Source organism: Oncorhynchus masou, chromosome 27, assembly GCF_036934945.1.
Source record: "Oncorhynchus masou masou isolate Uvic2021 chromosome 27, UVic_Omas_1.1, whole genome shotgun sequence".
Lineage (NCBI taxonomy): Eukaryota > Metazoa > Chordata > Actinopteri > Salmoniformes > Salmonidae > Oncorhynchus > Oncorhynchus masou.
Genome location: NC_088238.1, coordinates 49,945,810 through 49,961,183, shown reverse-complemented (window position 1 = coordinate 49,961,183; position 15,374 = coordinate 49,945,810). Strand labels below are relative to the sequence as shown.

Here is a 15,374-nt window from a genome sequence, read left to right as displayed (position 1 = left end):
AAATCCTTCATATAGCTATTCCTCAAGGTACAAAGCACTCCATTGAAAAAGGGTTTAGTAAATGTTGAACAGTTTTATTACACAAAATAAAATGTAAAAAGTCATGAGAAATTCTTCCATCTTTGTTTCCAAACACACATTATATTAACCTATCTGTTATAATAGGAAAATAAAAGGCACTTTCTGAAAAGTAACATATTTTCACCACATTGGCACTGGCATGTGTTTGGCCACTGTTGATGGCTGTTGTCAGGGAGAGTACTTCATATCCCATACTAAACATGATAATACTGCTTTTAGTCTCTTTTCATAATGGCCTACCTTGCAAAATACTTTTGCAGCACAAATTCCTGCATAAACTCTTTGCAATTTATCACAATAACCAGACAACACTGAGATGAAATACTTTAGAACACTATAGATACTGCACACTTCCCTTGAAATAAGAAATGTAACATTTAACAGTAATAATTATGGCTAAAATAACACTGAAAATGTAATGGTTATGTTACCTATATATGCACGCGCACACACGTTAATAAGATAGGCCAGAGTCTCCCAAACTTGGTGCTGGGGCCCACACTGGGTGCAAGTTTTGGTTTTTGCTTTAGTTCTACACAGCTGATTCAAATACTCAGAGCTTGATGATGAGTTGGTTATTTGAATCAGAGGGCAAAAAAACTAAACATGCAACAAGGGTGGGGGGGGAGGGCCAGGACCAAGTTTGGGAAACCCTGATATAGGCTATACGTTTACTATACAAACATTAGGAACACCTTTCTAATATTGAGTTGCACCCTCCCTTTCGCCCTGAGAACAGCCTCAATTTGCCGGGGCATGGACTCTACACGGTGTTGAAAGCGTTCCACAGGGATGCTGGTCCATGTTGACTCCAATGATTCCCACAGTTGTGTCAAGTTGACAGGATGTCCTTTGGGCGGTGGACCATTGTTGATACACATGGAAAACTGTTGAGGGTGAAAAACACAGCATCATTGCAGTTCTTGAAACAAACAAGTGCACCTGGCACCTACTACCATACCCTGTTCAAAGGCACTTAAATCTTTTGACTTGCCAATTCACCCTCTGAATTGCACACATATACAATCCATGCCTCAATTGTCTCAAGGCTTAAAAATCCTTCTTTAACCTCTCTCCACCCCTTCATCTACACTGAATGAAGTGGATTTAACAAGTGACATCAATAAGGGATCATAGCTTTCATCTGGTCAGTCTGTCATGGAAAGAGCAGGTGTTCTTAATGTTCTGTCCACTCAGCGTATAAGTCAAATGAGTAAGTATAACAATGCCATGGATACAACTATAAAATCACTGACTCCAGAGACATTGAAGAATTCAGTCAATAGGGATCAATACAATCCTGTCTTCATTTTTTGACAAACTGTGGTATGCATGAAAATGGATTATCTGGAGCTAGCAGCACTGATACTAATGCTAGCTGACTTATGTGACAAAACTGGATACGGAGGGAGAGAGAGACTGCAACTATTAGGGTAAGGTTACCATTATCTATGTAGTTCTTCCCTCTAGATTATCATTGAGTTTTATATAGCTATGAAATGAGCAGGACACTTGATCACAATATATTCCTATCATCGAACACTTAAATTAAAAAAGAGCGATCTCTCTAAAGATTCATTATCAGAAAGCTTATTTTAAAGAAATGTGGCAGTGAAAGCTTTCCACAACCCTGTGAGTTTTGCAGATCTTGTTTAAAAAATAAATGATTCTAAGTACGCTAGTTCATTGGTAAGACTTACAGTACACTGGTTATGTCACTTTGACAGAGTGCTTCTTCTGGACACACAGAAGAGTGACGTAGGGCACCCCAATGAAGGCCCACTTTTCACTGGGCCAGAACTTGACCACGGGGCCCTGCTCTGGGGCCTCAGAGGCTGCGTCGAAGTAGGCAAAGCACACGCACCCAAGGTAGGAAGCCAGGCAGATGAGTATGTGCCTACAGAAACAGAGAGGGGTTCATCAGGGGTCAATCACACAAGTGGGGGCAGATTAAATCAAGTGGCAGGCAGAACATTTTTAAGACCCCTGGCATGACACTTTCCATGTAATAGTACTAAAATTGGACATACCATGCACAGTGCAAATAGGGGAAGTTGACAGAGGACCACATATCACAGAAGATCCTGTCACTGATCCAGCAGAGCAATGCCAGTGTCCACCACATCCCAGTGAGCAGACCCAGCTTAAACACACGCAGGTTCTCACACCTACAAACAGGACGCACACTTACAGAGCGTTTCAGAATTGAAATGTTGATTGCAGGCTTGTCCAAACTATGGCCAGCCATTTGTTTTTTTAACTGACCCACTGCACAATTTATGACATAAAATTGAATGAAGTGACAATGCTGAATTTGCCCTGACCTCTTGATCTCGGTTATGAGCAAGGCGGTGCAGGGGATGCCCAGGCTCATTAGAGAGATGGCGTTGATGGCAGGTTTGACGAACGCCAGTCCTGTTGTTATTCCTGAGAGGATCCCAATGACCACTTTGAACCTTATCCTGGGGAGAGAAGAAGTTGAGCTGTCACTCAACATACATAAATAGATCAGAATGGGACTAATCAAACACCCTTTAGTTGTTAGCTCACTTCACTTGAATGTATGCCGTTTTGCAAGCATGACTGTGTGTATCAGCGGCGGTCTGTACCCTTTAAAGATTACCTTAATTGAAGTTAAGGTGATTTTGATAACCAAATGTGATAAACTGCTGAAAAGTCATATTTATGTTAAAAAAAAAAATAGCCTCATCTGACTACTGTGTGCCGCCATCTTGATAACGTGTCAATGACATCACTTGAATGGTTCATCTGACAGGCAGCCCAGATTACAATGCATGTTAGTAGCCTCATTGAGAATGTTTTCATTTTAACAATTATAAAAATATATATGAAAAGATGTCTTTTTAGAAGGCTATCCTGTTCGAGACGAGCCAGGTAACATGGCATGAACAATAAATGTACAAAAAATATGTACTGTGCAAGGTGAGCTAGCTATCCAGATAGTTGAGCTTGCTGTGGTTTTGGACTATCATTGATGAAGATTTTGCTAGCTAGCTGAACAGGTTGCTACAGAGCATGATTACTATGATTACTATGGGCATTAGCAGCATCATGGCAAGTCTCACAACTAGCTGCAATTTATTTAATAGGAGTGGACACTTAACAAGCCTAGATGTCTGTAGCTAATGCTTTCAGAACAGACACCTAGCTAGCTTGCATCGACTGAATACTCGTTTTTATAACCCAGCGTCTCCTAGGTTTGGCACATCTGAAGCCCCTCAAACCATATTGAAGACCGTTTAATGCATAGTGCACACAATCTGCCTGCAATAGTGACTTTATTATTGTGGGCATTACCATGCAGTTAGCTTATTAACCTTGTTTGCTGTAAGCTAGCTGGCTAACTTTGGCCAACACAGTACGATATGATGCCCATGTCAATACTACTGTAATGTTTAACACAGCTAAGTTAGACCTTGATCAAGTGCGTTGTTGACTGGACTATACGGGCTTATTCGAAGCTAGCTACCTGCTTTGTTATTGAGGACATCATGCATTTAGCTAGCTTGCTAATGCTGTGGTAACAGTAGATCTGACCAAAAAAGGATTTAAAAAAAAATTGACAGCTGCACCATACAGGTTTCATAATAGTTGGGAGAATTTCGATGTACCAATTCCATGGCACATGGTTTATGAACTGATACATAAAATGACTACGGATTCAAAACGAGTTTTTCAATTTAAATTACACAAAATTCTTGCAACCAATTGAATGTAATATATATACACACACCTATCCCAGCTCTGCAGATTTTGCTGCTAAGAGACTGAATCATTAGATCACTTGTTTTTGTACTGCCCATTTTGGTCGCAGGTTCAGGAATAGCTGAAAAAATTCAACATTCACTTGGAGATAACTCTGCAAATAGTCATAGTCTATCGATCAATAATATAATAATACTCTTAGCAAAGGTGTTTCTCTTTCATTTACAATCTGTAGAAACTATGAGAATAGGTTGAGAACTTTTCTGAAACATTCCAATAGAAAACTATAATGGCAGCTAGAAATCAAAACTGGATGGTCTTCAGAGATCGAAGGGAGGGGTTGAGGGTAGCTGAAGGCTGGGCCTAAAAAATAAACAAAAGATAACTAATGTAAAATCTACTGTCCGTAAAATATATGCAGTAGGTATAAACTGGAAGTAGAAGCCTAAGTATTGTTGTCCATTAGTTTACTCCAATTAGGTGAGGGGTGGTAGGGTTGGGGGGAAATTATAAAGAAGGAAAATAGTGCATTTGGAGTATTCAGACCACTTGACTTTTTCAACATTTTGTTATGTTAAGCCTTATTCTAAATTGGATTAAAATTGTTTTTCTCCATCATAAATCTACAAACAATACCCCATAATGACCAAGCAAAAACTGTTTTCTATACATTTTGAAAAATGTATGAACATTTAAACTGGAAATATCTAATTTACATAAGTATTCAGACCCTTTCCTCAGTACTTTGTTGAAGCACCTTTGGCAGCGATTACAGCCTTGAGTCTTCTTGGGTATGACTCTACAAGCTTGGCATTATTTGGAGAGTTTCTCCCATTCTTCTCTACAGATCCTCTCAAGCTCTGTCAGGTTGGATGGGGAGCATCGCTTTATAGCTATTTTCATCTCTCTCCAGAGATGTTCGATCAGGTTTGCACAGCTATTTTTATGCCTCTCCAGAGATGTTCGATCGGGTTCAAGCACGGGCTCTGGCTGGGTCACTCAATGACATTCAGAGACTTGTCCCGAAGTCACTCCTGCATTGTCTTGGCTGTGTGCTTAAGGTTGTTGTCCAGTTGGAAGGTGAACCTTTGCCCTAGGCTGAGATCCTGAGCGCTCTCAATCAGGTTTTCTTCAAGGATCTCGCTGTACTTTACTCCGTTCATCTTTCCCCCGATCCGGACTAGTCTCCCAGTCCCTGCCACTAAAAAATATCCCCACAGCATGATGCTGCCACCACCATGCTTCACAGTAGGGATGGTGCCAGGTTTCCTCCAGATGTGATGCTTGGCATTCAGGCCAAAGAGTTCAATTTTAGTTTCAGCAGACTAGAGAATTTTGTTTCTCATGGTCCGAGAGTCCTTTAGGTGCATTTTGGCAAACTCCAAGCAGGCTGTCATGTGCTTTTTACTGAAGTGGCTTCTGTCTGGCCACTCGACCAAAAGCCTGATTGATGGAGTGCTACAGAGATGGGCTCCCAAGTGGTGCAGCAGTCTAAGGCACTGCATCTCAGTGCAAGAGGCGTCACTACAGACACCCTGGTTCGTATCCAGGTTGTATCACAACCGGCCGTGATTCGGAGTCCCATAGGGCGGTGCACAATTGGCCCAGCGTCGTCCGGGTTTGGCCAGTGTAGGCCATCATTGTAAATAAGAATTTGTTCTTAACTGACTTTGCCGAGTTAAATAAAGATTAAATAAACTAAAAATAAAGATGCTTGTCCTTCTGGATCAATCCTACACAATCCTGTCTCGGAGCTCTACGGACAATTCCTTCGACCTCATGGCTTGGTTTTTGCTCTGACAAGCACTGTTAACTGTGGGACCTTATGTAGACAGGAGTGTGCCTTTCCAAATCATGTCCAACGTATGTCTGACTACGTACATCTCCGGCTGACAGACACACATGATTGTTGTGTCGTCATTTCCGGTCACAACTTGTAGACTTGTTTACGTGCTGCTGTGCGGTTTGTTGCTAACATTTCTTTGCTACCTGCCAACTTTACATTTTTTCCATTTTAATTACTGTTTTATATTTTTTTATTTTTTTCCATTGCTCTACTTTTTTCATTCAACTTTTTCACCCTGGACGCTTTATCTGGACATGGTTCTATACGACCTCCACGAGCCAAAGCTAAGTAGTAACAATAACATTATGCCTTCTAATTGCAGTCGCTGTACTCATAATATACAGGAGAACAATCGCCTTATGGCAAGGATAGCCGTGCTGGAAGCCCAGACGCAATCGTTAGGCAAGGGTAATTTAAGTGTAGGAAAGGATGAAACAGCGTCTGTGCCACTGTCATGACGTTGGCCGTTGGTGAGGTTTATGACCCCCCATAAATACCTTTCCCCCTTTTCTCTCTACTCTACACAGAGTGGCTCTTGGAAAGCCCTTTGATAACATATAGAGAGAGTCTGGTTACATCAAAAGGTGGGGAACGGAATCATATTTTGGTAATTCAACCACTTGAAAATATGCGTTGGTACTTAATGAATACGATGTCAGATCAGTTGGCGTCTGAGACATTATTACTGATGATAGGATGACAAACTGTATCTTGGAAAGTCTACACATTCTAGTTATCAGATGCACATGGAATTGTTGTGCAATTTAAATGTTTAAATATGAAACTATTTGTGAAAAGATTACATTTAATATTAGCTTCTAAATGAGAGAATTGGTTTTCATAAGTGAACTAGGCTCAACTCAGTGGCCCGCCCATGTGATCAGACATTGGTTGTAAACTATGAAACATGCCCCTCTCTCCTACCACTATATAAGCCCCTGTACAGAAATGTAACTTTGTGTTCCGAGGACAGGAGGACGACGGTCCTTACGTTAAATGGGCTAAGATAATAACCTAAAGAAATTAGCATCGTGTTCAACATGAAGGTGACGATCGACATGACAAAAAGATGAATTTCGAATATACCAGCCAGAATATAGCATGAGCTGAAGTATGGCAACTTGGTATGAACTTTGAACTCTTATTCACTCCAGAAGTGATACATCCTAGCCGTTGAGTTAGCAGCAGCCGCTGTAAACGTGGGCTAGGAAACGACGGACGACGTATCCAGTCTAACACACAACGACGATACTACAATGTCTCCAGTTTACCACCAGAGACATTCTTCAGAGGACAAGAGATCCCTGCTGGGCAACCCGGCCTTCCATCTACAACCAACCAATTGAAGCGCAGCTCAGTAAATATTCCTTGCATTTTCCTTTTCCAGATGGGCGGTTATTTAGAATGCATAAGATTCTGTATTTACGATAGCATAGCTTCTCCCTTTGTTACTCAGTCTTCCTGCGCTTTCATTCAAGCGCAACCCTCTCTCTTTGTGTAACCAGCCGCCATAACGGTTCTGTCCACCAGGGACGTTGTCTTGTGTGACAATTAGTATTCAATGTATGACACATTCTGTATGATAATTTAGGTATTTAGTAAATAAATAATTAAACCAAATTTTATATTGCTGATTCAACTTCTTAGCCAGGGTTCGTGAACTTTCAGATGAGACTGAATAAGGTGAGGATTAAATATTGACTGCTATTGATATAAAAGACTACCAGGTCTTTAAGAGTTTATTTGGAAGATAACAGCTCTATAAACATTATTTTGTGGTGCCCTGACTTTCTAATTAATTACATTTACATTATTAGTTTAATCAGGTAATATAAATTACAGTAGAAATTATTTTATAGAATAGCATATCACTTAATCTGGCATAGCAAAGACACGACACCACCAATAAGTACAGATAGTAGTAAAAATCCCCTCGCAACATAGCTTCAGCGTGTAAATCAGCTAGAAAGATGTGTCGCATCGAGTAATTGTGTCTGGCCCCCTCCCAGTTAGGGGGAGTGATGAGCTCTACGGCAACTCAATCGCTGGTTGAAAACTGTTTTCCCGGGCCCCTCCCAAAAGATAGAATATGTAGATAATTGGCCCTCTTTCTGGGAATCACCCACAAACAGGACCAAGCCTGGCCTGCTGAGGAGTGACGGACTCCATCCTAGCTGGAGGGGTGCTCTCATCTTATCTATGAACATAGACAGGGCTCGAACTCCTCTATCTCCAAAATGAGAAGGGTGCAGGCCAGGCAGCAGGCTGTTAGCCAGCCTGCCAGCTTAGTAGAGTCTGCCACTAGCATAGTCAGTGTAGTCAGCTCAGCTATCCCCATTGAGGCCGTGTCTGTGCTTCGATCTAGGTTGGGCAAAACTAAACATGGCGGTGTTCGCCTTAGCAATCTCACTGGAATAAAGACCTCCTCCATTCCTGTCATTATTGAAAGAGATTGTGATCTCTCACATCTCAAAATAGGCTACTTAATGTTAGATCCCTCACTTCCAAGGCAGTTATAGTCAATGAACTAATCACTGATCATAATCTTGATGTGATTGGCCTGACTGAAACATGGCTTAAGCCTGATGAGTTTACTGTGTTAAATGAGGCCTCTCCTCCTGGTTACACTAGTGACCATGGCCCAGATTCACAAAACCTTCTTCAAAATACATTTCTTCTTAACTGCAATTTTTTCCTTAACTATAGATTTATGAAGAAAGTTAATCTTGGAAATGTTGTTAAGCTATTTAGTTTGTTTCTCCTTTAGCAAAAGTTAAGAAGAAATTAGATTCTTGAAAAAAAACAATTTTTTTTAGATTTGTTCTTAATTCCAAGATAGCTAAATCCTCGTCTTAAACTCAGACAATGAGAGAATGCATGAATGCAATTGAACATGTTTAATTCACTCACAAAGTTCATCTGAAAGTTTCAGTATTGATTATTTTAAACCTAAGAACATGTTTTAGAACAGTAATCTCAGTAGGAAATAGCTAACATGATTGTTGGTTGCCTAGCAACAAACATTTTAAGAAGATTCTAACTAGATATTTGACAAGTTTGTAGGAAAATCATGAAATCTTGAGATACTGTGGAGGAATTGCACTTACAAACTATCTTATCAACTTCTTTTCTTTTTTTCTTAAGACTCTTAAGTTTTTGGGTAAGAAGTGTTTTGTGAATCTGGGTCCATATCCCCCACGCATCCCGCAAAGGAGGAAGTATTGCTAACATTTACGATAACAAATTTCGATTTACACTTCTTTTTTACTGCGTCTTTGTCTTTTGAGCTTCTAGTCATGAAATCTATGCAGCCTACTCACTTTTTATAGGTATCCTGGGCCGTATACAACGTTCCTCACGGAATTCCCTGAATTCCTATCGGACCTTGTAGTCATGGCAGATAATATTCACATTTTCGGTGACTTTAATATTCACATGGAAAAGTCCACAGACCTACTCCAAAAGGCTTTTAGAGCCATCATCGACTTTTGTCCAACATGTCTCCGGACCTACTCACTGCCACAGTCATACTCTGGACCTAGTTTTGTCCCGTGGAATAAATATTGTGGATCTTAATGTTTTTCCTCATAATCCTTAACTATCGGACCACCATTTTATTATGTTCGCAAGCGCAACAAATAATCTGCTCAGACCCCAACCTAGGATCATCAAAAACCGTGCTATAAATTCTCGAACAACCCAAAGATTCCTAGATGGCCTTACAGACTCCCTCCACCTACCCAAGGACGTCGGAGTACAAAAATCAGTTAACCACCTAACTGAGGAACTAAATTTATCCTTGCGTAATAACCGAGATGCAGTCGCAACCCTAAAAACTAAAATAATTTGTCATAAGAAAGTAGCTCCCTGGTATACAGAAAATACCCGAGCCCTGAAGCAAGCTTCCAGAAAATTGGAACGGAAATGGCGCTCCACCAAACTGGAAGTCTTCCAACTAGCTTGGAAAGACAGTACCGTGCAGTATTGAAGAGCCCGCACTGCTGCTCGATCATCCTATTTTTCCAACTTAACTGAGGAGAATAAGAACAATCCCAAATTTATTTTTGATACTGTCGCGAAGCTAACTCAAAAGCAGCACTCCCCAAGAGAGGATGGCTTTCACTTCAGCAGTGATCAATTCATGAACATCTTTGACGAAAAGATCATTAGAAAGCAAATTAAGGACTCCTCTTTAATTCTGTGTATTTCTCCAAAGCTCAGTTGTCCTGAGTCTGCACAACACTGCCAGGGCCTATGATCAAGGGAAACACACAAGTTGCTTAATCCTATATCTCTTGACACATTGATGAAAATACTCTTAGCCTCTAAACCTTCAAGCTGCATACTGGACCCTATTCCAACTAAAGAGCTGCTTCTTGTGCTTGGCCCTCCTATGTTGAATATAATAAATGGCTCCCTATCCACCGGATGTGTACCAAACTCACTGAAAGTGGCAGTAATAAAGCCAAACCTTGACCCAGAATATATATTTTTTTAAACTATCGGCCTATATCGAATCTCCCATTCCTCAAAAAAATGTAAAAAGCTGTTGCGCAGTAACTCACCGCCTTTACTGAAGACAATGTATACGAAATGCTTCAGTCTGGTTTTAGACTCCACTGAGACTGCACTCGTGAAGGTGGTAAATTACCTTTTAATGGTGTCAGACCAAGGCTCTGCATCTGTCCTTGTGCTCCTAGACCGTAAGTGCTGCTTTTGATACCGTCGATCACCACATTCTTTTGGATATTGGAAACCCAAATTGGTCTATATGGACAAGTTATGGCGTGGTTTAGATCTTATCTGTCAGAAAGATATCAGTTTGTCTCTGTGGATAGTTTGTCTTCTGACAAATCAACTGTAAATGTCAGTGTTCCTCAAGGTTCCATTTTAGTTCCTCTACTGTTTTCACTATGTATTTTACCTCCTGGTGATGTCACTCGGAAACATAATGTTAACTTTCACTGCTATGCGGACGATACACAGCTGTACATTTCGATGAAACATGGTGAAGCCCCAAAATTGCCCTCCCTGGAAGCCTGTGTTTCAGACATAAGGCAGTGGATGGCGGCAAATGTTTTACTTTTAACCTCGGACAAAGGACAGCTTTTTTCCCCATCTTTGTAACATTGCAACAATCAGAAACTTTCTGTCCAAAAATTATGCAGAAAAATTCATCCATGCTTGTCACTTCTAAATTAGACTACTGTAATACTCTAGTTTCCGGCTACCCGGAAAAAAAGCACTAAATAACCTTCAGTTTATTTACGGCTGATAGAATCTTGACTAGAACCAAAAGATTTGATCATATTACTCCAGTGCTAGCCTCTTTACACTGGCTTCCTGTTAAGGCTAGGGCTGATTTCAAGGTTTTACTGCTAACCTACAAAGCATTACATGGGCTTGTTCATACCTATCGTTCCGATTTGGTCCTGCCATACATACCTACACATACGCTACGGTCACAAGACACAGGCCTCCTTACTGTCACTAGAATTTCTAAGCAAACAGATGCAGAAGCAGGGCTTTCTCCTATAGAGCTCCATTTTTATGGAATGGTCTGCCTATCCATGTGAGAGACGCAGACTCGGTCTCAACCTTTAAGTCTTTACTGAAGACTCATCTCTTCAGTAGTTGGGATTGGCGCCCCCCTCTGGTTTGTGCCGTGGGGGAGATCTTCACGGGCTATACTCGGCCTTGTCTCAGGGTAGTAGGTTGGTGGTTGAAGATATCCCTCTAGTGGTGTGGGGGCTGTGCTTTGGCAAAGTGGGTGGGATTATATCCTGCCTGTTTGGCCCTGTCCGGGGGTATCGTCGAACAGGGCCACAATGTCTCCCGACCGCTCGTCTCAGCCACCAGTATTTATGCTGCAATAGTTTGTGTCGGGGGGCTAGAGTCAGTCTGTTATATCTGGAGTATTTCTCCTGTCTAAGCTGGTATCCTGTGTGAATTTAAGTATGCTCCCTCTAATTCTCTCTCTCTCTACCTCTCGGAGGACCTGAGGCCTAGGACCATGCCTCAGGACTACCTGGCCTGATGACTCCTTGCTGTCCCCAGTCTATCTGGTCATGCTGCTGCTCCAGTTTCAACTGTTCTGCCTGTGGCTATGGAACCCTGACTGGTTCACTGGACGTGCTGTCCTGTTGCACCCTCTACAATCACTGTGATTATTATTATTATTATCTGACCCTGCTGGTCATCTATGAACGTTTGAACATCTTGGCCATGTTCTGTTATAATCTCCACCCGACACAGCCAGAAGAGGACTGGCCACCCCTCAGAGCCTGGTTCCTCTCTAGGTTCTGCCCTTTCTAGGGAGTTTTTCCTAGCCCCCGTGCTTCTACATCTGCATTGCTTGCTGTTTGGGGTTTTAGGCTGAGTTTCTGTACAGCACTTTGTTACATTGGCTGATGCAAACGGGCTTTATAAATACATTTTATTGATTGATCAATTGAATTTACCAGAGGTGGACTCAAAACAATTAGTAGAAATATCTCAAGGATGATCAATGGAAACAGGATGCACCTGAGCTCAATTTCGAGTCTCATAGCGAAGGGTCTGAATACTTATGCAAATAAGGTACTTCCTACTCTCACCTTTTTCCTTCATTTGTGAACTTTAGTGCACAACACAACAGCTGTCTGTTGTGAAGAAAAAAAAAACAACTCTCCAAGCCAAACCTTCCTACCATGACCGCTAACCACTACACAGCCTACATCGTTGTCACAATATTAGCTAACGTCATAGTCAACATAGCTACTAGAACTAACACGTTAGTAAACCCACACAATCCAATACGTGTAAAAACACACAGTACAGTGTACAGCAAGCATTTTAGCAGTTACACCGGCGGGCCCCATTGGCAATAAATGAATAAAACCGAAAGCTTACCTTGACTTGGAAGAGTTGCAGTGTTGGATAGCCTTAGCCAGCTAGCTAACATAAATAGCATTCCTCTCTTTTTGAGTAGGCTAAATTAGCTGCATTAGCTAGCTTAATAAGTGAAAGGTAAACTAAAAAGAATTTTAAAAATCATCAAAATATAGATATATCTTTCTCTAGGTGCAAGGTACAAATCTGCCCCTGAACAGGCAGTTAACCCACTGTTCCTAGGCCGTCATTGAAAATAAGAATTTGTTCTTAACTGACTTGCCTATTTAAATAAAGGTACAATTTAAAAAATTAAATAATGTTGGAGGATATCCTCCGGAAGTTATCATAATTACTGTGGTAGTCTATGGAAGGGGACCTTCTAGGTTTTGTATTGAAGTCAATGCACCCAGAGGAGGACAGAAAATAGCTGTCCTGTGCTCCCCAGTTATTTAGTGACATTTACTATTAGCAACTATTTACTATAGTTTTATCTAAAAAGGATCACTTTTTTAAAGTTTCACTGTTTATATTTTTTATTAAATTCACTGAGTAAGATGGTCCTCCCCTTCCTCCTCTGAGGAGCCTCCACTGGTGTGTATGTCACTTGCCTGTTTCTGCGGAAGCTCTTGGGCAGGTATCTCTTTGGGAACCACATGCCGATGGCACACATAAGCACCCACAGGATGGCTAGCTCGTCCAGCATCTGGCCCAGGAAGCTAAGGGTGGCATGGAAGTAAGTGGATCCAATGCCTGGGAGAAGAGACAATGTTTACAGAGAGTACGATGTGAGTAGAATACACAATCTGCCATCTATAGGCTTAGGCTGGATGCTGAGAAGATTGTCTATCTAGACATCATAGTTGCCTCCCACAATGTTCCGGCTTAGGGTTGGGTTTTTCGAGACTACTGAGGAGAGGCAACTCATGTGTATGTTTTGGGAGTGACACCAAAAGATGCATATCTGCTGAACCAGAATCTGACTTTACAGAAGCCGTTGATATGGCAATACTCCTTTAAGCCCAGGAAGCAGCCATTCAACTTGCCATTCACCAGCTTTTCAAGCATTAAAATGCCTAAATAAGTTTGTTACTCACCAAATATGGAGGTGCCTGGAGTCAATGTTTCTGTTGCTTGTAAATGATTTATTTAGAGACTTTTTTTTGGAAGTACATACAGGCCGTTAAGGCAGTAAATGACGATAGTTGCTCATCGAAACTTTGGTGAGTAACGCAGGTATTTTAACAATATAACGATTAAAAAGTTGGTGAATGGCTTGACAATTAAACAACTCCACGATTTACAATGGAGTTGAGCGGCGACTAGTGTGGCCAGACTGGAGAACCGACATCAAATAGCATTTGGTTTTTATAAAAACTACTGATTTCAGCACCCAAGGAATAGCCAGCAATTACACACATTACATTGTTATGTGTAATTGCGGGCTATTCTTCAGGCGCTGAAATCAGTAGGTTTTTAAAGAAAAACATAATTTTATGTGACATCGGGCCTCCAGTCCGCCCACACTAGTTGCCACTCAACTCCATCATAAATCGTGGAGTTGAGTCAGCTGGTGAATGGCATGTTGAATGGCTGCTTCCTGTGCTTGAAAGGAGATTCAACGTCTCCTGTAAAGCCAAATTCTGGTTCACATCCCTGCTAAGTTCTGGCAGTGTCATTTAAAAGTTAGAGCAGTAGACTTACCAACCACAACCAGCAAAGCCCAGATCAGATATATCCCACTGTTGAAATGTGTAGCATATTGTCGAAACAGACACATCAAAATAGGTGGCAAAATAAAAAACAGTATGTTGCTGATCTGCAATGAAGAACAAAATATAAGGGAGGAAATTGATTATGAGCAGATTGAACAGATCTAATGTCACATTAGACATGACATTAGGCCTGAAGCCCCCAAAAAAGTTAAAAATGTTTTCAACCAGGAACATCTTTACCGTATTGTAGAACTCTGCAATTCCAGGGTAAATAAGATAATTTCCTTCACACCAATCCACTTCGGAGCTACCTTGACTCCAGAATACAAGATTGCTCATGTTTATAGATAACGTTAGCCAAAACTGCAAAATGACCTCGCTAACTAGCCAGCTATGTCATTTGAGTAGGATAATAAGTTGGATACAAATTTGTAGCTGATAAAAAAATAATTACTTTTACCGAATTGTCATGTTCGTACCTGATAATGCACGAGGTTGACTTACAAATAACTATTTTAAAGTAGTTAAACTAACTACCTGTAATGTTTTGAAAGTACACTATTTGGACTATTAGAGCTAACGGAGATATATAATCGTATATGTCAACAACAGTGGGTACAGCTGTACTTGTACGTCACACAAATTGAACTTCCGGTTTTTCACCTTCAAAATAAAAGCCCTCTCGATTACACTGGGAAAGTAGATCGGTACCACTTTTGGTGTTTTGAGTGAAAGTCTGCTGGGTTTGAGTCTCTGGCAGAACCCTCTTTTTTATTGTCTTCCGCGGCTGTGACCTCCTGACCCAGACCAAAAAAAATTGAACGAAATCAAATTTTAAAAAAACTTGCACTTGTTATTTCCTACTAGCACTGGAAAAATGTACTTACTACGTTTGTGATTCAGTGTGGTTGTCTAAAATATAGACTACATGGGCCAGAGCTGTCCAGAATACCGTAGCGGCACGTCTAATTTTTGGGAAATTGTGTATCGGCTTGTGACATGTAAAAATGCTTAATTTTGGCACTTTAGCAAGTCTACTGAAATTAAACATCTGATTGATTGAATTCTCCATGTTGTCTACAGTAAAAGGCACGTCATTTAATATAACAGGCTTTTCAAATTCAATATTGGTGCAC

General features: G+C 40.9%; 1 protein-coding gene across 1 annotated transcript; it reads right to left on the bottom strand.

The window, feature by feature from the left end:
* Positions 1–53: 53 nt before the first annotated feature.
* Positions 54–14,881, bottom strand: acer2 (alkaline ceramidase 2). Its single transcript, XM_064940576.1, has 7 exons — positions 14,479–14,881; positions 14,228–14,342; positions 13,135–13,276; positions 2,406–2,543; positions 2,112–2,249; positions 1,782–1,978; positions 54–968 (listed from the first exon to the last, which is right to left on the bottom strand). The coding sequence occupies exons 1-6, from the start codon at positions 14,575–14,577 to the stop codon at positions 1,792–1,794; spliced, it is 819 nt and encodes a 272-aa protein (XP_064796648.1). The 5' UTR covers positions 14,578–14,881; the 3' UTR covers positions 54–968; positions 1,782–1,791.
* Positions 14,882–15,374: the final 493 nt, after the last annotated feature.